Source organism: Terrapene carolina, unplaced genomic scaffold (genome assembly GCF_002925995.2).
Source record: "Terrapene carolina triunguis isolate 2854851 unplaced genomic scaffold, T_m_triunguis-2.0 Scaffold42, whole genome shotgun sequence".
Classification (NCBI taxonomy): Eukaryota; Metazoa; Chordata; order Testudines; family Emydidae; genus Terrapene; species Terrapene triunguis.
Window position 1 is genome coordinate 14,623,863 of NW_020664393.1, and position 21,822 is coordinate 14,645,684.

General features: G+C 43.3%; 1 protein-coding gene across 1 annotated transcript in view; it reads left to right on the top strand.

Annotated features, from left to right (window-relative positions):
* Positions 1 to 1,600: 1,600 nt before the first annotated feature.
* The window catches only part of MMS22L (MMS22 like, DNA repair protein), a 133,753-nt gene continuing 113,531 nt past the window's right edge, over positions 1,601 to 21,822 (top strand). The window contains exons 1-7 of the mRNA XM_024192653.2: positions 1,601 to 1,658; positions 4,239 to 4,432; positions 5,701 to 5,826; positions 9,666 to 9,718; positions 16,026 to 16,113; positions 16,226 to 16,403; positions 17,710 to 17,803. Of these exons, the coding sequence (XP_024048421.1) occupies positions 4,254 to 4,432; positions 5,701 to 5,826; positions 9,666 to 9,718; positions 16,026 to 16,113; positions 16,226 to 16,403; positions 17,710 to 17,803 (718 nt within the window). The 5' untranslated portion in view covers positions 1,601 to 1,658; positions 4,239 to 4,253. The remainder of the gene's footprint in view (positions 1,659 to 4,238; positions 4,433 to 5,700; positions 5,827 to 9,665; positions 9,719 to 16,025; positions 16,114 to 16,225; positions 16,404 to 17,709; positions 17,804 to 21,822) is intronic.

The following is a 21,822-nucleotide window of genomic DNA, read 5'->3' on the forward strand; positions in this document are numbered from 1 at the left end:
TTGACAGGTAACGTGTAGGAGGGGAACTTAGGTGCAATTGGTGGGGTCAACAGTGTGTGTGGTGGTAGTTCAGGGAAGGATTGGTGGGAAGCAGAATTTAGATGGGTGTCTGTCAGCACAAAATGGGAGGTTGGCTGGGTGGGAATGAGGAGTTGTCTGGATGGGAGACTGAGGGAATATGATGGGCAGTTGACAAGGAATTTGGGGTTGGATGGATGGGAGAGAAATGAGTGGGGTCACAGGAAGGAAACTGTGTCAGGTATTGTGGGAAATGACTAGGAAGGATGTGGTTGGATCCGTGAAAGGAAGTGTAGTGTATGTGTGTGTGTGTGCCTAAAAGGGAATATACAGGTGGCTGGCAGAAATGATAGGAGGCTGGCAGGGAGTAGGGTGTGTGACCAGGAGGGGGAAAGGTGAACAGCAAGGAATGTGGAGATTTGAATGGGTAGCTGGCAGGGAATGCGTGTGTGGCTGATAGAGAACTTGTGAAAGGTGCCTGGAAGAGGGAGATAGGCAGGGAGGGTGACAAGGAATGGCTGCCATGAGTGTGTGGGATGGGCAGAGCTTAAATTCTCATAGAGTATTTTCCAGAGCCCCCCATGCCTCAACATGCTATAAAATCTCCAGGAAATTTACAGGTGCTCCACTCCAGACAGCTCCGGCTGAATGTAAGCCCTGGGCATACAGGAGATGGTTGGGTGGCTGGCTGTCAGGAAAAGTGGGAGGTTGCTGGGAGAGGTTGACGATGAGGGCCTGGCCCAGAATGTGTGGTGGGGCTGATATGGAATAAGGAACCTGAGGGTGTGTGTAGCACAGCCTGATGGATGAATGAGTGCAGGAAAGGTGAAGGATAGCTGGGAGAGGGTAGTCTGAAATACAGGTTTTGGTGGCTGGGAGGAAATGTGTGAATGCTGACTGCTAGGCAGATGCATGGGGATGACTGGCTGACTGGGGCATTGGCTAGTGGGGAGTAGCACAGAGCCCTATGGCAGGAATGACAGAGCAGAATGCTGAGGGGGTTGCTGGTGGGGAATGGTGCAAAGGCCTGGGGTGGAGCTGGCGTTAAGGGGTGGGGTGTGTGTGTGAATGGCACAGAGCCCTGGGGTGGGGTGGCTGGAGCCAGTGGTACAGAGCCCTGAGGTGGAAGCAATGCTGGAGAGGTGGCTGGGGGGGGATGGTGTAGAGCCCTGGGGTGTTAGAGGCAATGCTAAGGAGGGGGTGGAGGGCAATGCTGGGGGCGTTGGATGTGGCTAGGGGTATGTGGCAGAGCCCAGAAGGGTGTCGGGGGGATGGAGCAGAGCTCGGGAGAGGGCAGCCTGCCCGTCCGGAAAGCAGCGTGCGTTGGGCGGGGGTGGTTCGCATGGCTGTCCCCCCCTGCAGGCGGCACACAGGCAGCGGCCCGGTAATTTGCAGATGGCCCCTGCCAGGGGTTTGTCTCTTTCAGTCTGGCGGGCCGCAGGCGGAAGCGAGGTTGCGAGAGCGCGAGCGCCTCTGGAGACAGAGTGGGCGGAGTCCCACAGGGGCCTTGTCCAATGAGCAGGGAGCGTGCCCGGAGATCCTGCCCTCGAGCACGCGCAGTAGCTGGATAGTTGTTGTGCGCGGGACGTACGGAAAAGTATCGGGGCTCGGAAGGAGAAGAGGCAAAAATCCCGAGACACGTAGGTAGCGCGTGCCCTGCGTTGAGAGCCCAGCGCGTGCACCTGGCCCCGGGGCTCGCACCTTCCCCGGCGCGTGCTCCTCCCCGCGCGGCCGCTCCCCTTCTCTCGCCCTGTGCCCGATTGTCCCTTCCGTGTGCGCCACGTGCCTAGTGGGGACCCTCAGGGCATGACCTGCAGTGACTGCACCAACCTTGGGTTATCCCCAGCGCCCTCCCTTCTGCCCCCTGCATGACTTACAGTGACTGCAACACCATGGGTGATCCCCGGCACCCTCCCCACTGCATAGCCTGCGGTGACTGCACCAACCTTGGGTTATCCCCAGCGCCCTCCCTTCTGCCCCCTGCATGGCCTGCACTGACTGCCTTTGTACCCAGCCTGGGTTATCCCCAATGCACTCCCAGCTGCCCAGTGCCTGGCTTCCACCGGCTGCTGTCTGTGCCCAGCATTTGTTATCCTCAGTGCACTCCCCTCTGCCCAGTGCCTAGAATATATTTTCCGTAGTGCGCTTTCCTCTGCCCAGTGTGTGGCTTCAAGTGACTGCATCCTTTGCCCAGCATGTATTTTTGCAAGTGAATGTGCTTTATGTGAAATGTGTGTGGCCCTAGTTTGTATGCCCCATCAGGGTTTGAGAAAGCCCCATAGAAGTAATGATTAGGAAGCTTTCTCTGGCAAGTGTGAGCACCTAACTTACCAAGCTCTTATGGTGGTGACGAAAACCTTTCAAATGTGACCTGATGCAATGTCCTTTGCCTGCCTCTGCAGCCAGACAAATTCCTAGGAAGTGATAATGAAAGTCTTGTGTCTGTTGCACTGGGGCTATTCAGCACCCTCTTATTATGATCCATTTTGGTGTTACTCATGTCAGTTACGTTCATTGGACTGGAAAACCAATAAGCAGCAGAATGGGAGAAGGACTCCAAAATGTTGGGGCGGAGGGTAAGTTAGGCAAGAGAAACTGGTTTCCAACAGTCAGAAAGTAATGATCGGAGGAAGGAAGAAAGTGGTTCCTTTTGTCTTTGTGGATAGGTGTAGGGAGGAGAAACTTCCAATTTATTATATACATAGCAGCTAGATTCTGATACAAAAGATAGAGGCCCTCTGCATGGTGGTAGGAATTGCCGCATGTTTTTCGGCAGCTGGGGCTACTCTCCTTCCTAAGACATTGACCCTAAAATCATCTTTTTTTATTGTCCTCTTGTTTGCATCTCTGGCACTAGATATCTGATTTTTTTTTTCAAATGCTTACTGTAACAATCTAAATAAGAGAGAGTAGTTTTGCATTTTAAAGGAGGTATTTCTTCACTAAGAGCTTGCAAGGAAAGTTAGTAAAATCTCAAATCAGCCATTGATTCAAATGTTCAGCAATACTGCAGGTGGGAAATGCACAGAATTGTATATGGATGGTAACTATGAAGATCCGTCCCTAATCCTCTCTGGAGTTAAATTAAAATGTGCTGTCCAGAAGTCATTGCCCTTTTTCTCCTTAAGGGATTCCTTCTGTGATCAGGTCCTATTGTATTTATAGTCAGGGTTAGTTCAGGAGTGTATGAAGTGATCCCTTTAATTTGGGTCAGCCTATTAAGCTGTACGTCTATGTTTACTGTCATTTGCAAAATTACAATGAATATGCTTAATAATTCATGGGGAAGTTCAAAACCAGGCATAAAAGGTTGAAGATATGCTTAAGCAATGAATATTTGATGATATTGACCTGAGACTAAACAATACTGCAGAGTGAGTTAGATCATGTAAAAACATTACAAAGGGCTGGTCCACACTAACCCCCCACTTCGAACTAAGATACGCAACTTCAGCTACGTTATTCACGTAGCTGAAGTTGAACTATCTTAGTTTGAACTTACCGCGGGTCCACACGCGGCAGGCAGGCTCCCCCGTCGACTCCGTGTACTCCTCTCGCTGAGCAGGAGTACCGGTGTCGATGGCGAGCACTTCCGGGATCGATCTATCGCTTCTAGACAAGACGCGATAAATCGATCCCAGAAGATCGATTGCTTACCGCCGGACCTGGAGGTAAGTATAGACGTACCCTAAGAAGTATCAGCAACCAAACTGAAACCATGGTTGAACTTAGAATAGATATAATTATGGTAGAGCTCTATAACCTGCACTTTCAAGTTACTGTTTAAAACAGTAATTTTCTGTTGTTTTTTTAAAAGTCAGTTACAAAGTTTTCGTTTAGACATATGCCCTTGTTTAGTGAACATTAGTCTTCTTGCTTTTGTTCTCTCCCTTTTCACTTTCAGACTTTTTGGTAAACAGATTTTAAATACAAGCTTTCTTGCAGCCTTAGCTAAATCCAAATTAATCATATGGTAATTTTACTCACTTTATCAACATGCGAGTTACATAGTTGCATAATTAATATTGGAGCAGTGATTCAGTCTGCAGATTTATTGCTATTTAGCATGCACTTTAGCTGCAATGCTCTTTTATTGTAGGTCATGGATAACGGGAGTCTTTAACTCAATTACCTTTTTTCATTCAGTAGGGAAAATGTAGCTACAAGAAACCCATTTTCAGAAAACTAAGTTTTATTTGGTTTTTAAAATACATTTTCAGGAAAAAGTGTAAACAATGGATGATGACTTCACTATTTCCCTCACACCCCCATACCTCACTGAAAGCTTAGAGATGGCTATGGAAGTGGAAAAGGAGAACTCCAGCCCCCCTTGTTTTTCCTGTGCTTTAGACAGTCGAGATGGAGGGAGAAACTTTTCTGTAGAGTCTCATCTAGCAAGTGGGTCTCTTAAGAGGTATGTTTATATTGAATATAAAGTATATTATATTTTTGGAATGTTTCAGTTGCTTCTTTGTGTCCCTCATACAAGCCTACCACTCATACCAGGGAAGAAGAATGGTTTTATGATTAAAATACTCAGGTTTTTGAGTTTATGATTAAAATATTCAATTCCTAGCTCTGCCACAGACTTCTTGTGTGACCTTGGGCAAATCACTTCATCTTTATTTGCCCATCTATTCCCCATTTGTAAAATGAGGATGATAATTTCTTTCTCTGCCTTGTCTAGTTAGACTGTAAGTACTTAGGAACACTGATCAAGGTATTCAGTACCTAGAACAACTGGGCTGCTCGGCACAATGGTAATACAAATAATAATCATACCATCCTAGGCTGTGATTGGCTCACATCTCATAAATAAATAGTGTTTTGGTCCTCACCTAGAAGTATATAGGTGTTGCAGGAAGTAGCACTGGTAACTCAGTAGGTGCTGCTTTTCCTTCTGAGTACTGAACTATGTAGCCAAACATAGTGCCACTATGTTTTCTTTACAGTTAAACTAGAAATGCTGTTTCTTGCTTTTCTTTAAACTGTGTGCAGTAATGATGCAGAATCGACAATAGTTGGCTGAGGTAAACCCTGAAGTCTGTAGAGCACTTGAGTGTTAAGATAAAATTATTTTCTTGGTCTAGAGTTAGAGTAATTTATTATGAAACCACAAACTATGTGGATGTGATTATTTCAGCTGTTGAAGGTTATGTTCTGTATCTATGTACAAAGGGTTACTTATAAGTACTAGTAAGTCCACATAGAAGAATAAATGCTCATTCTAGAGATAATTATTAGACATGCTGGACCATTCAGGTGGATCAGTATTTCAACTGTGACATACATTGCAGTGGAGCGCTTTAGGTAATGTAGCAGTCTCCTTCGTCGTATTAAAAACAAGCTGTATGTCGTGCCTCAAGCAGGCTCCGTTGTAAGGGTGAAAGATGCTTTAGAATGATGGGCTTGTTTTTCTTTGTGTCTAAAATTTATTGTAGTTTATGACAGAGAGATGCTTTTATGCTGTTGGAGCTAGGAGCCATATTTTATTTACTAGCTATTGTATCCTTATAAAAGGTTTAACAGCCTTTCCTTAGAGAGCATTGTTGGAACTTCCTGTCTATAGCGTGTACACTACAGATATATTGATAAAATAACACTGATACACAAGTCATCTGTAGGTACTGTATCCTTTATAATATAGAAGAATCTGTGAATGGTGCTTGCTTTCTTTTTCAGGCTTTTGCTGAAACTGGATCCTTCTCCAACTGACTATGAAGCAGATACAGTGGAAATATTTGGGTTTCATTGGGTTACTGAAATTGCGTTAGTTGAGTCCTGTAGACTTCTCTTTGGTTTACTTAGGTATGATATTCTTATTCTTATTACCTCATTGGCCCATTTCCAAGATTTAATTATACTGTGTTGCTTAATAAACGTTGGGGGTTTCTACATATGAAAGCCATAGACAAAATATCTTGAAGTGTAGTAAACACGATATTATATGAGCAGTGCAATCCAGTGAGTGGCAGGTGACTTACTGGTAGAGTAACTAAAATTGATGAACTATACACTAGTGAACTATGCATTAGAATTGGAGTGTAATGTGACTGGATGTTGAATTTCTAAGCAGCATGGCACATGAGAAGAAATATATCTCAACAATTTTATGCTTAATTCATAATGTACAGTAATACTTGTCTAGTTTCAGAGTACATCCCTAAACTGTATCAGGTTTTGCTTTAATTAAATAGACTAAATGAACTTTTTTGTATGTGCACATAAACAAACGTGGATGCTATAAATCAAATACTGTAAATGTTGGACGAGGCATTTTCTTCACTTGTTTGGATTAGGATAGTGTCAGCAATCTCTTTGGATACAGTTACTCTGTGCTTGACTTATTCAGTGCAGATGTTTAATCTGGTCAGTGCAAACATACAGATCATTGATAATCCTCTTTGCTACTGTTAATCCTGAGGATGTAAAGCACATGGAGGGTGGACTGGGTTTTTTTGTATGATACTTCAAACATCTGTCATATATCCCATCACTCCTTTGATTACAGTGAATTCTACTGTACCTTGAGGATATGACCATGGGCATGTCATGGAACATGTCATTAATAGGTTCTGGTCTTTGTAACATAATGGCACAGACCCTGAAAAATGGGGGGGGGAAATGATTTTTTAAAAAATACATTGGCTCTGCTTCTTTGATATAAGCTTTGACTTCACTGTGGGTTTTTTTCCCACATAGAAAAAAAGATGGCAGGATAGCTCGTTAATGGTTTTGATTAGTTAATTGAATCTCTGTGTATCCCTTTTAGCATTCTATCTGATTCATTTTGTGCCAAAAATTGATCCTGTTTGGTCACAGGAGTGTTTTCTATCCATGTAACTGATCTTCCTAACCCCTCACAAAGCCCTGCTCTCTAGACTCAGATTATCTTGTAGGATGGTAGAGAGGCACTAAGCACATTAATTGCCATCACTGGTGTCATTCTCTAGACTCCAGTTGTCATATATAGCAATCAGGCTGGTGGAGTCACAGAGTTCGCTCTGGGGAAAGCAGCAGGGCTAGGTGGCCTTCTAAGGCTGCTTCTGATGAGGAAGCATTTCTTCAGCATAGAATAGAGCTTGTGTGGCATCTTAGCCCACAAGGTATGCATAGCTTTAGCTAACTCTTCTTCTACAGAGGCAGTTTTGTAGGAAATGGGGCTCTAATATGTGAACTCTGCTTAGCCAGTCATTTTCACTAATAACATTTGCTTAAAATTGTATTCTGTATGTTTACTGTGTGCATAAAAAAAATTGAATGTATCTTTCAAATGAGATATAAAACTGAGTTCCTGAATATTTGTGGCCATGAAACTTCCTCTTGAGCTTTTTATAAGAATACGGTCATTAAACACTGGTGTCCTGGCCCAAATCCAATTTTGGTAATTACATTTTGTTAGATACATTACCCTTGTGTTTAGTGTTGGATATGGCTGTGTTCATTCCATCCTGCCCTAAAGATTTGTTTAGTGGTAAGGTGATTCCAAATTCCACACCAAAGATTATTTCAGTTGTGGGTGAAGTGAGCCTTGTACGGATTTTGTAGCTGAAGTGTAAGGCACTTGTCTTTCTGGATGAAATATACTCTATTAATCAAGGCAATATAATTATTCTTTATTTCTGTTTGTTGATGTCTCCACCAACTCCCAGTTAGAATCTCTGTCACTCTCTTTACATTTTCCCAAACAGCGGTCTTTATCTCTCCCAATACCATTTGTTCTCCTTCACCACTACTCCATTGCTTTCTTTTTTTGTGACCTGAGCCTATGTCTACACCACAGACCTTACAGTGGCGCAGCTGTACCACTGCACCTGCACCGCTTTAAGGTCTCTTGTGTAGCCGTTTTATGCAGGAGGGAGAGAGCTCTCCCACCAGCATAATTAAAACAGCTACCACCACTTGTTGGGTGTATGTCGGTGGGACTTTTGTCAGGGAAACTTATGTCAGTCAGGGTGTTTTTTTTTTTTCTCCCCCACATCCCTGACCGACAAAAGTTTTGCCATCAAAACTGCTAGTGTAGACAAAGCCTGAGTCTAATTGACTCCTCTCCTCCCCTTCCGCCCCCCTGGGCTCACTCCTTCTCTGCACTATATTGATTTAATGATTTCTTTTTTAAACTATTGCTTTATATTTGAGTCCTTTGCTTCCTGCTCTCTCCACTTATCTAACTTTCAACTTTGGTACTCCTCTATGTTGAAATCACCAAGTGCTTCCATCTTTTCCCACACAATGGATGTGGTTGAAAAAACTTATCCAGTGTCTAATAGAGTGTGGATGGGATATAGCTGGCTGAAGCTCAACCCAAATGACTGAAGTGGCTTTTGTACAATGTGGGGAAAGAATGGTGGAACTTATTTCGGTGTCTCCACTTGTAAGAGTATTCTCAACTCTCCTTGTACAGGCTTCCAACCGGGGCTTATTGGATCCTTGCAGGATAGCTGGAGATTTCATAGGGTTTTTAAAATTTGCGCTTGACAAAAAGGATGCAGCCTTTTCTTTCATGACCTCACCATGGTTATGTATGCCTTTCTCACATCCAAATTACTGCCATACACTCTACATGGGGGCTACACTTGAAAGCAATCTGAAAATTACAGTTAGTGCAGAATGTAGCGGCATTATTATTAGTTGGCACTTCCTGTTGGGTTACATTGCACCTGTGTGCTGTGATTTGCAGTGGCTGTCAAACAGATTTCTAAGTGAAGTTGTTGGCTTTCACCTACAAAAACCATGAATTATTGAGCTCTTCCTACCTTAGAGACAATCTCCCCTTACCCAATACTGTGGCTGTTACTATTAATTAAAGTACCCCAAATTAATAATAGTCATCACCCTACTTTATATAATGAGGGGGCTGCTGGCTGGGCAATCTCCATGGGGGTCTTCTATTCTGTAAATCATTTCTGCCCCACTTGTTTACCAGAGCTTGGAATTGGTGGCCTTAAGTGTGGGCTGCATGACTTGTCTGTTCTCCCAAATTTATATTGGGGCAAGATGGGGGTGTTGAGGAGTGTTTGGGGATAGATGATAAGAGGAGAGTCTGTTGAGCTGACTTTTGTAGTTATTTACTTTTGGACACAAATTAAGAGACTGACTAGTACATTTTATGAATCTAAATAAATCATGTAAGCTACACCTTGCTTATCTCTTGTCTGATCCTTTTTTTGGCTTTCTCTTATCTGACTTCTCTAGTTTGTTATAAATGCTGCTAAAGTCATCTTCTGCCACTCCATTCATGTATCCTCCCCCAAAATCCCTTCAGCAGATTGTCTTTTTCCACATCAAATTCTTCACCTTCAGAATCCTGCCCAGTCTTGCCCCTCCTACATCTCTATTCTCATGTCTGCCCGCTCCAGCCCTATACACTTCTTGCTTTAGCCATTATTTTTTCATGGTGCCCTCCCTGCCATGCTTGGAACAGCATTGCATTTTCCTTATGATGATCCCTCGTATTTGATGTCTCTGTAGCCTCTCCTGAGTGACCTGATGCCCAGTTTATGCTCTTGTAAGCTTTTCTAGGAAGAGACTATTCCTTATTTTGTGTTTTGAAAAACATTCTATACATTTACAGCACTATAAAATAAATGTTTGTGAAATATCCTTTAACTCTATAATACATAGTTTTGTGGTATCTTTTTAATTAGGCAACACATACACAAATTGGAAAGCCTAGTACAGATGAGTTCATCAGACTTTGGTAAGTTTGACATATTTCCATTTATATTGGGGTGGAAGACGGTCTTTTTATTATATGGGTGTAAAGAATCTAGCACAACAGGACTTGATTCCTGATTGGGGCTTCTAGGTGCTACTACAATACGAACATTAATAATATGTATTAGCATAAGCCTGCAATTTCTTAATATCTCTGGCTGTATATATTTCTGACATTGTTGCTGTGGTAGGCTAAAGTGAGTGGGAAGAAAGATGTCTGCTGTTCTTAGCAGAAGTGTCGTGACTCACTTCAGTACCAGCCTAACTATATGTTGATTATCTAGGAAATGCCTAGGGTGAAATCTCGGCCCCCTTGAAGGCCATGGGATTTTTGTCATTGACTTCATCAAGGCCAGGATTTCACCCATAATGCAGGGCTTGGTGAACCGTTAATTCTTTGAATTAAAAATAAAAAGTTAATTCAAGCTCACAATGATTATTTTAGTTATTAAGATAGCATTTTTCCCTATCCTCCTGGCTTATATATAAACAAGCTGTTATATTTGCTTAGTTTAGACAATATTTATGGACTTCATTTGTCCTTGCAACAGAATCGATGAAATGGCAGCGCTACAAAACAGTTAATTTGAATTAAATACTAAGGCATGAGAAGTACGTTTCTGAAGGATTATTGCAGCCTTAGGCTTATTGTGAGTTTGAAGGCCAAATTACTTCAGCAAGTTGAGAACTGAAGTAATTGCTCAGAAATACACTCCCTATGGTATCCTGTTGCTACTTGGAAATACTTGTTATAAAGGCACAAATAAATATCTGTGCTTTTTGTTTGAGATTGTCATACCAGTGTTAATTTAATTGATGATCCAACCAATCAGCTGTTCCATTATAGTTGTAGGTCTGAGCTTGTCATCTTGCTTCTTTTATAAACATCTAGTTTCAAGGGCTAGTTGATTTGCCATAAAAGTCTAGTTTTGGCTGAGATTTTACCTTTAAGGTCTCAGCCTGGAAAGGATTTTATTGTAAATTCCAGTTAATCTTCTATATGTTGTTTATGGACCAAGAAAAAGTAATTTTATTTTTTAAATTTAAGCATCTATTTGAGGCTCTTTATTTTATCTTGTTCACTTTGTCAGATATCAAGGTAGCAACATATAATAAAGTAAAATAGTTAACAAAATAGTACAGAAATGTTTGCCAAAAATCAAATGTAGGAGTCATACTATGTCTTCTTTAGGTGAGGCACTATGAACTTCAGGGCAGACTTAGCCGAAATTCTGTGGCACTATTGCTGCTATTTCCTCTTCCACTGAGTCATATGTAACTTCTGTAACGTTACCTGCTTCTGGAAAAGCCTTAATAACTTCATGCAACTGCTAATGCACTTCCTTCTTTTACAATCTTTGGTATAATAATGCTTTCATTCATGTAAGAAATACATGCAGGAGTGTGCTGTTGAAGTGCCAAGGTTGACTGAAGACATGGTTCCCTTCAGGCCCTGAGGTGCATGCAGTCTGTAAGAGACACACACGAAGCAAATGTTTGTAAAGCATTTGGGTGTCCTTTGTTCAAAGGTATCATAAATATTATTGTTAACAGACCTAATGCTAGAAAATGGAGCAAGTTCTGAGTAAAACCAAACCATTTGCTCTCCTGAAAATAATTGCAAAGCTGAGGGATTAAATCCTCTGCCCCAGAGTGTACATGCAACTAGGCCACAGCCACTAAATACAGAGTATTTGAGGGAGGAATGGGCCAAACCTGCTTCTTCCATCATCCCCCAAATTTGGTTTGGGCCCTGTGGATGGGTTGTACATGTACACCTGGCCAACCCATATTACCCTCCATTTCTCCCTCTACTCCCAGTAGGCTTTGGAGAGTCACTGCAGAAATCTCTGAGGTGTGACAGTGTGTGCAGATCCTTTTTCCCTTTTACGTTTTTGCGTTTTTGATATTTCAAGTCACTTACAGTAAAACATTTTGTAATGGGAGTACTCACCTTGAGTGCCACCTAGCAGATGGGTTTGGTACTGCAGTCTTTCTCGCACCCTGCTCTCCCTCCAGGCTGCCAGTCAACACTGGTGGATCTTCGGTGGCTTGGCCCTCCAACCAAGTCACAACATCCAAATGAACCTCTTCTAGGATAGTAGAGAGTCCAATAAATGAACAGTCCTGTTGTCCTCACTAGTGTCTTCAGCCTGTGCTCTGGGCCCATTTAATTCAGTCTTGTTCGGGCTCTCAAATAACTCCTGTCCCCTTCTTGGGGTTTATGCCACTATGGCTGGTGGGGGAATCCAGGCCTGCTCACTACTCTGGATTCCAACCCACGGACATTATAAATAGCAGCTGCACCCTGCTTGATTTTCAGTTCGTTGGTGCTTCATCTCTGGGCCTCTTCCTACCTGGCCCCTTTTAGTTTCACCCTTATATCAAGGTTAATGTTCTTGGGTCCTCTCTCTCTCTCTCTGCAAACCTAGCTTAAGCAAACACAGCCAGAACTAAACTCTAGCTATCCCTCATACGCCTTTGACCAGAAAGGCACTCCCTTCCTCACCCCTCTGGTCCTAGCGAGGAACTGACCTGCTGAAACCCTGCAGATCCTTTTATCTGAGCCTGCTGGGCTTCGATTGCATACTTCTGTGAGGTCTCTTTAGGCATGCCTGGAGAACTCACTTTCATTGCTCCTTTCCTGTCATTTTGCTGCTTCGTGGGGAGGTCTGGAGCATCTCTATTTGCACGTCTGGGATCCCGTGCCTTCCTGGGATGTGAATCTCGTGCTGTTGAGGCCCCTTGAGCCTCTGGCTTCCTGCTCTCTCCTGCTTCTCTCCTGGAAGGTTTTGTTCCTGGTTGCAATAACGTCAGCCTGCAGGGTGTCCGAGATCAGGGCGCTTACTTCAGAACGCCCTATACGGTCTTCTACAAGGCTAAGGTCCAGTTGCGACTGCACCCAGCATTTCTGTCCAAGGTCATTTCCCAGTTTCATACTGGCCAGGACATATATTTACCTGGCTTCTTTCCAAAGCTTCCTACGTCAGATAAGGAGTGCAGGCTACGCACCCTGGATGTCAGAAGGGCGCTGGCGTAGGTAGACTGAAGCTATTCCATAATTCAATGCAGTTGTTCGTTGCAGTGGCAGACAGAATGAAAGGTCTCCCAGTGTCTGCTCAGAGAATTTCGTCCTTGATCACAGCCTGCATCTGCCACTGTTATGAGCTGGTGAAGCTGCCTCCGCCGGCAATTGTGACAGCACACTCGACTAAGGCTCAAGCGTCGTCAGTGGGCTTCCTAGCACAGGTACCAATCCAAGAGGTCTGTAGGGCCACTACCTGGTCATCTGTCCACACGTTCGTGTCTCATTATGCGCTTGCCCAGCAAGCTCGAGATGACGCTAGTTTTGGCAGAGCAATGCTGGAAGCTGTAAGACTGTGAACTCCGAGCCCACCTTCTTGGACACTGCTTGTGAGTCACCTAGAATGGAATCGACATGAGCAAGCACTCGAAGAAGAAAAAAGGCAGGGCACTGCCAGATCGTTTGCTCTCTGCCAGGAAGCCCTCCGGTTCTGGGACTTCTGTCTGTAGCACGATATCCATCTCGGAGCCAATCACCTCTCTGGGGCCAAGAACGCCTTTGCAGATCACCTCAGCAGGACCTTCTTGCCTCGCCATGAGTGGTCCCTCCATCCGGATGTGGTCAGCTTCATCTTCCACAAGTGGGGAACTCCCCTGGTGGACTTGTTTGTGTCCAGGCAGAACAAGAAATGCCACGTTCTCTGTGCAATGCGGGGTATGGACAGAGGACCCCTGCCTGACGCCTTTTTGTTCCCATGGTTGGGGGCTCTGAAGTATGCCTTCCCTCCGGTACTGTTACTCTCCAGGGTCCTCATGAAAATCAAGTAGAACAGGGCGAGGGTGATCCTCGTAGCGCTGGCTTAGCATGCTGAACCACTGCTGGCGCAGCCGCTGGACCTCTCGGTGGCCACTCCATTCCAGCTACCGCTCCAGCCGGACCTGCTGTCCCAAAATAACGGCAGTCTTCTGCATACGAACCTGCAGGTGCTGCACCTAACAGCTAGGCTGCTGCATGGTTAAATGAGCAGGAGCAGCAGTGCTTGGCTGATGTCCAACAGGTCCCATTGGGCAATAGAAAACCCTCCACCAGAGCGACCTACCTGGCCAAATGGAAGCGGTTCGCCTGCTGGACCTCAGATAAAGGCATTCGGCCTGCACGAGCCTTGATGCAGTTAATCCTAGATTACCTTCTGCATCTCAAACTCCAAGGCCTGTCCCTTTTCTCTATGAAGGTTCACTTGGCGGCTATCTTGGCCTTCCATCTGCCGCTTGCGGGTAGGTCGGTTTTTGCCCAGGACATGACTGCCAGATTCCTCAAGGGCCTTGAGCGCCTCTACCTGCACGTTCCTCCGTGGGACCTGAACCTGGTGCTGTCGCGGCTCACGGGACCCCCTTCAACCCTTTGGCTTCCTACTCTCTTCTTCTCCTGTCCTGGAAGGTTGCATTCCTGGTCGCAGTAACATCTGCCCGTCCAGTCTCAGAGATTAGGGCGCTCATCTCGGAACCAAGGTCCAGCTGAGACCACACCAGGCTTTCCTGCCCAAGATGGTCTCCCAGATTCATACAAGCCAGGACATTTTCTTACCTGTCTTCTTTCCAAAGCCGCATAAATTGGAGGAGGAGCATAGGCTGTATTTCCTAGATGTCAGGAGGGCGTTAGCCTTCTACATTGAAAGGACCAAGCCATTCCGCAAGTCGACACAGTTGTTCATCGCGGTAGCTGACAGGATGAAAGGTTGCCCAGTGTTCATCTTGGATCACCGCCTGCATTTGCTTCTGCCATGATCAGGCGACCCTTATTGTGCAATCCCCGGTGATTGTAACTGCCCACTCGACCAGGCGTCTTCGGCAGCCTTTCTGGCCCAAGTGCCTATCCATGACATCTGCAGGGCGGCCGCTTGGTCATACGTTCACGTCCCACTACGCGCTTACCCAGCAGGCCAAGGACGACACTGGCTTCAGTAGGGTACTTCAGTACTATCAACCGCCAGACTGTGAACTCCGAACTCACCTTCACATACACTGCATGTGAGTCACCTAGAATGGAATCAACATGAGCAAGCACTTGAAGAAGAAAAAATGGTTACCTACCTTTCATAATTGTTGTTCTTCGCGATATGTTGCTCATGTCGATTCCATTACCTACCCTCCTTACCCCTCTGTCAGAGTTGCCGGCAAGAAGGAAGTGAGAGGGTGTAGGGTCGGTGGCACCTAATACACCGACGCATGAGCGCGGCACTCAAAGGGGGCACCACAGGCGACCCTACAGATACTGCTAAGACAAAAATCTCCAACAACTGTGCACGTGGGGGCGCACACACCTGAAATGGAATGGACAGGAGTAACACATCTCGAAGAACAACAGTTACGAAAAGGTAGGTAACCGTTTTTTGTATTATTTCAGGGACTTCTTCCATCTATAAAGCCAGCTTGGTTTTGGTGAATCAGTTCAGAAGACGGAAGTGCACTTAGTAACAAAGGTGTTATCTGTGTTTTAAACATTTTATAGAATTCAGAGGTGTCTCCATCAGATCCAGGACTCTTCCCTGATTTTAATGATGAAAATATCTGTTTCTTCTCTGTTATTGGACCAGCTAGTACTTCTCTTTCTTTATATGTCAGCCTGGACATTTTAATAACCTGCAGCGTGCCAGTTCTTCCAAATTTTTGTATCTGTTAGTGTAAATTTCCCAGAAATATTTTACTAGTATTATGTGAAGTTCTTGTAAATGTGGTCTCTGCTGTGCTGCCAAAACCTTATCCCTCCCTCCCCGTCCCATGCAGCTGAAATGTAGCTTTTAAAAATGCTTTTGGGCTTCAGTGTCCCCATAGTGTACCTAGGAATTTGTCTGATGATGGTGTTTTTCCATTCTTCCATCTCTTCTTATTAAAACTAATCCATAACAATGCTTGCTTACATCTTCACAGATTCTAAAGTTGTGCTTTTCTGTTTTTTAATCTACTGTGTCAGGGAAAACAAGTGAAGATAATGTGAATGATTCCCACTATACTGAACTATGTATAGCATTTTCTCTTTTTTTTACCTTTAACTGGACCGTGTTTTGTGATAGTTTGTGTGGAGGATACTTAGCAGGAAAAAATTGTAATATAACATTTTATTTACAGTTGAACGATATTGTTTAAACAGAATTGCTCTTAGAACTTATTGTGAAATATTTTTGATCACTACAGTGTCATTAGTATTATAAAGATTTCTTTTGAAAGAAGTGATTTATGCCTCTAACTCGTTAATTTTCTGTTTTCAGGTCAGGCTGCAAACCTACACTCTGAAGCGGGCAACATCAGACATCAGTGTATTGCATTTCTGCATTATGTGAAGGTGTTCATCTTCAGGTGAGATGACATACACAATTTCAATAACTAGTTAACTTATTGTGTGTAATTAGTTTTGAATAACCATCCGTTATAAACCCTTTAATTATATATTGATGTGCTGTTCATTCAGATACCTGGAATCACACAAAACAGAGGATGACGGGCTACTTCATCCATATGAAGAACTGGAAGTCCAGCTCCCTTCAGTGCTGGTTGAGGAGCTTCATGCCTTGACCTTACATATTGGACATCTGTATGAACTCCCAAGTAGTATCCTGGGAGCATTTACCATTCAACATCAGGCAAAGGTTTGGCTTATCTTTTTAATACCTCATACAGCAGTCCAGATTTGACTCTTACAAATTATGATGAATAAAAGTTAGTTTTATTTAAAAAATGAGATTGCATCTCATGCACTTATTAGTTAAGTGTCATCCCATATTGCTCAAACACAGTTATATTTTGACATTGGGTGTATTAGACCTTGCATTTTTTTTGTACAGTATTTCCCTTTTAGAATCCTTATTGGCATTATGCAAATAAAATGTAATTATATTTAGAGGTGAATAAATAGGCTTGATCAATCGGCTTGTCATAGTGCTATTATTTGTTTTTCAAAAATTAATTGTGTTTATCCATGATGACAATGAGAACTCTTGAGTTCCCAACTAGAAGAGGCAGTTTTATAAAGACAAATTCTGAAACTTGTCTAAAACAGGAAAAGAGCATCTTTGTGCAGGAGAAAACTGCAATAACTCCATTTGCCTTTTGGGGGGGAGGGATAGTTCAGTGTTTTGAGCATTGGCCTGCTAAACCCAGGGTTTTGAGTTCAATCCTTGAGGGGGCCATTTAGGGATTTGGGGCAAAAATCTGTCTGGGGATTGGTCCTGCTTTGAGCAGGGGGTTGGACTAGATGACCTCCTAAGGTCCCTTCCAACCCTGATATTCTATGATTCTATGAACATTTAATAGACTAGAGCAGTATACAGTTGTAAGATTTTTCCATTTGGGGTAGGGAATATTTTTATTTTATTTTGTTTAAAAGGGATTCCATGATTAGAGCGCTATGCAAATCAGTACGATGAAGGAAAATACTTATGGTAAGGAGTGACATTTTGATTCCTGCCATTCAGTCTGTTTGGGTCAAGGACTGATGAAGAACTGATGTTCTCTGTCTCTAGGGATGGATGCGTTACACTTTGAGTAGCTCTGAGGTCTCAGAGGTTAAAATGGTTAGCGCTCTTGCCTCTGAATGAAAAAGTTGATCCTTATTATGGTCCATTTACCAGTTCTCTGCTGTCTAATAATGTGTGTGCTAGAAGGGCACATAGGGAGCTGATGGTGCTTCACCTGTTTACCTTGAACTAAGATGTTTTGGTTAGCTGGATTGTGGGTTAGATTAAAGATTTTGTGAGCCTGCTCTAAACAGAAGAGTAAGTGTGTGAGGAAGAACATTTTCTCTTTCACTTTGGAACGTATTATTTAATGTGATACTTGCCATCAGTGGGACTCCACATGGTCATAGGAGTCTGCCTGTCCTCGTGGTTCTTAGGATAGGATCCAGGCTTTGCTTAGGAAATATGAAATTAGAAAAAAAATTGTCTTTTATCACAGCTGTTTCCTCCATCGTGGCATTTACTGCATCTCCACTTGGATATCCATTGGCTAGTGCTGGAAATTCTTCATGTCCTAGGCGAGAAGATGCTGCGTAAGTCCATCTGTTTATGGTGCATGTTTGTGGTTTGCATATTTTTAGTGATTTAGTCCCCCGTTTCTACCCCCTCCTCCCCCCCCCGGTTATATATGTTTCTGATCTGAAGTTGTCCAAATTATTTTACTTTCTTTGGGGATTAGTTTCTGCATTTACTTTATTTTTTTTCTTTTTAATTGCTATTAGATACATTGGCTAAAATCAAGAGTGGTGAGGGCAGGTTATTTCCAAGTTTTCTCACATGCTTTGGCTAGTGCATCTCAGTCTGGATGTACAGTACAGTTACTAATCCGGGGTTGATCCTATCCTAATGAAGGTTGACAATTAAATCAAATTGTATTGTGGATTTGTGCTACTGGGATTAGACTGAGCCATCAAATTATTTTCTCTTCAAATGACTCAAGTTTAATTTAAAAAAATACACTTCTGAATGTTGCTTGCAAAAATCAAAAGGTGATGAACAGCACACAATAATTTGATGTGAACTGGGTGGAAAGGGTATCCAGGGATGGCTGGTACAGATTTGAAGAGAATGGTCAAGACCATAGAGAAACTCGTTCATGTTATGTTGAGGCTATGATTTTAAAAGAGGACACTTCCTCATCAGTTCCAAGCAACATGTCTGTGCTTCATTTATCAGAATTCTTGAGGAGATTTTGTGATTGATTTAAAAAAAAAAAATCCATATTTTTGTCCACAGGCGACCACTGAGGAGGTATTGGGAGAAGAGAGAGAGACCTTGGCCAAAGGAGTGTGTGAAAATATAGTGAGAAAAGGGCAAACCAATATGTGTGGGGGGGGTTCAGTGGCTTTACAGGGCAAGGAGTACACTGAAACTAGTAAGCTGTTTATGGTAGCAACTAAACTAAAAGGTCAGGGAATGCAGTCGAGGAGACCAGCTTCAAAGCAATTCAGCTTGCTAGAGAAAAATGGTTGAAATACGAAGGAGGGCAATATGAGTTGCATAGTGAGGATTATTTATGTATTGTTCATTTGTATGTCAGCCAAGTCAAGCACAAAAAATAATTCTAGAGTACTATTTCTTTCCCCTTTCTATAAGTGTTGTGTCACATTGCATTGAAATCCACTTTAGTATAGAGCTTCTAAATAATGGTCCAAGACTGGTACATATGTGAATTACAAAAATTGTAGTAATCTAGACATTGAGGTATATGAGAGCCAGCTCCTCTTTTAGTAATTCATTTGCTGTTGTGGGGGTGGAGTGAAGGAGGCCAACAAGACTTCCTGTTAAGTTTCCATTCATAATACAGTGTTATGGAAAGGCAGATATATACTTGTCCAAGAACTACAGTAACATTTAACTGCCACGTACAAGTTGGAGTAATAATATATTTGACATTCATATAGCACTTTACGTTAACTAATCTCCACAACTTCCCATAAGAAAGATATACTAAAACATATAAGGGGCAGATTCTGCCACCTTTACTCACGTTGAGTAAAATCTTATTCCATGTGGGATCCCATTGACCTTTCAGCTGAAATTCAACTTGACCTAAATAGGACCCCTCATGGAATAAAGTGTTGATCAACATGAGAAAAGGTGGCAGAATTTCGCCCATAGCTAATACATTATATAATTGTACAAAATGTATTATAGTAGGATGTCGCATAATAAAGAGTTTTCAGCAAAAACAGTTATAAAGTATATGTTCACTTGAATTCAATAAGCGTAACTTTTTGATATTAGCTGCCCTCAAGCAATGAATTTCTAAACATTTATATCACTTGCTTTTGGTTTTTTTCATGTGTACAAAAAATTTTAGACACTTGATTGCTCAGTTACCTAGACCCAATGCAGCTGCTATTTAAATTAATAACAAAATGCCTCATTATGTCACTAAGAGCAGTACTCATGCTTGGTCACTTATCCACAGTGTTGTGAGTCCTCCAAAATATTCATCTTTGATTTTGTTCAGCAGTTTAATTATGGATTCAGTATCCAAAAAAATCTTGTATTCCTGTGTGAATTCTGCACTACTGCGCACAGGCATAATTAATGATCCATACATATTTTAATTTTTTGCGCAGAAAAGCTTCTGCTGAAATGTTGCTGCAGTTCTGCCTTGTGCCCACCAGAGGGCGCAGTGGTGCAAGAACAGCAGCAGCTCCCAGCCAGCAAGGGAAGAGAGCGAGCCTGAAGTGCCTTCTTTGTAGTGCCTGTCAGGCCAGGTCAGGAGACAGGGGCTATGGGTAGACAGACAGCGTGGGGTGCTGGGGGGGGGGTGTGTGTCAGACAGGGGCTCATAAGGGCTAGTGCAGGAGGATAGACTGGGGCAGGGGCTGAATGGGAGTGGAGACAAAGGACCACGGGGGGGAGGGAGGTGCAGGGCCACATGGTGATGGAGGGGGTGTAGAGCTACATAGAGACAGAGGGTGGCTGGGTGGAGGCACACAGAGACAAATGGGGACAGGCGGGAGGGTACAGGGACACAGACAGGGGAGTGGCTGGGTGGGGGCACAGAGCCACATGGTGATGGGGGAGGGATGCAGGGCCATATAGGGATGGGGGGAGTGGGTGTCCGAGTGGGGGTGGAGGGACACATGGGGATGGGCAGATGTGCCTGACTGAATGGGAGAGGCTAGGGGTCTGCATGGGGGAAACTCCCTAACAATCCCTCCCTGCCCCGCAAAAAAAACCTGTTCCATACTTTTCCCACCCATACCCAACAACCCTCCAAGTTCACACCCAGGTTTCTTCCCAGCAATTTACTTCCATCTCCCTCAGCTCCTCTGTTATCCCGGAATCCCCCCAAGTCTTTGCACTGTTTCTGATGGGCGTGGGAAATACAGTTCTTTATTGTAGTTTAAAGGAATTATTACTCAGGGTACGTCTATACTTACGTCCAGGTTCGGCGGTAAGCAATCGATCTTCTGGGATTGATTTATCGTGTCTTGTCTAGATGCGATAAATCGATCCCGGAAGTGCTTGCCGTCGACACCGGTACTCCTGCTCCGCGAGAGGAGTACGCGGAGTCGACGGGGGAGCCTGCCTGCCGCGTTATTCACGTAGCTGAAGTTGCGTATCTTAGTTCGAACTGGGGGGTTAGTGTGGACCAGCCCTCAGAGTCCTGTATTAATATGCCTAGTAAGGAATCTATTTGTCAAAAAAAAAAACATTTTCTGAATCTTTTTTGTTGTCTGTCTTGTTACAGACAAACTTGCTGACGGGTATTTTGAAATAAATGACCCAAAATAATTGAAACTGTTGTGATAATCTTGTGTTATTTTGACCAATAAAATATGCAGAATTTTAAAATACTGTGCACAGAATTTTTAATTTTTTGGCGCAGAATTCCCCCAGGAGTAAAGAATCTTGTGTATACGAGATCCACAAAGTTTTGTAATGAACAGAGAGAGATGATGAAGTGTGTGAGGTTGGGGGTTAAGTGTTTGTCTTTTGAGAACTCTTTCCAAACTGTGGCAGATAGTTATTTTATTTTTTTATATAACACCAATGGTTTGTAAGGCATGGAAGACAAGGTCCGTTCCCCACAGAGCTTATAATTTAAACAGAGAGAATGGATATAAGTACAGAGAGAAGGGTTGGGAGGTAATGAAAGCAGTGTGATTTACTGATGAGGTTAAGCATTTTGCCATGATTTAAAAAAAAATTGAGTGAGTGGATTTGGTGGGGAAACATTTGAATTTTGGGTTCCTTGAAATTGATGTTGCTATGAATTTTTTTTTGTCCCTTCAGGAAGCAATTTAAAGAGCCTTTTTATACTTGAGAGCTGTTAATTGTTGATCAGATTCTGGGTGGCAGTCCAGTACACCCTCTGCACATTGGTGGGCTTGTGTTTTAGCATTAAAATTCAATCAACGAGACTATGGTATATGCATTAACTTTACTGGGCTTGCATCCTTTATGCCTTTTAGCACTCCTAGGCTCTTGTCTTTTTTTTTTTTTTTTTCTCTCTGAAGCAATTCAGGTGAAGCCCTGACCCCACAAAAGTCAGTGGGAGTTTTGTCATTAGCTTCAATCTTCAAGAATA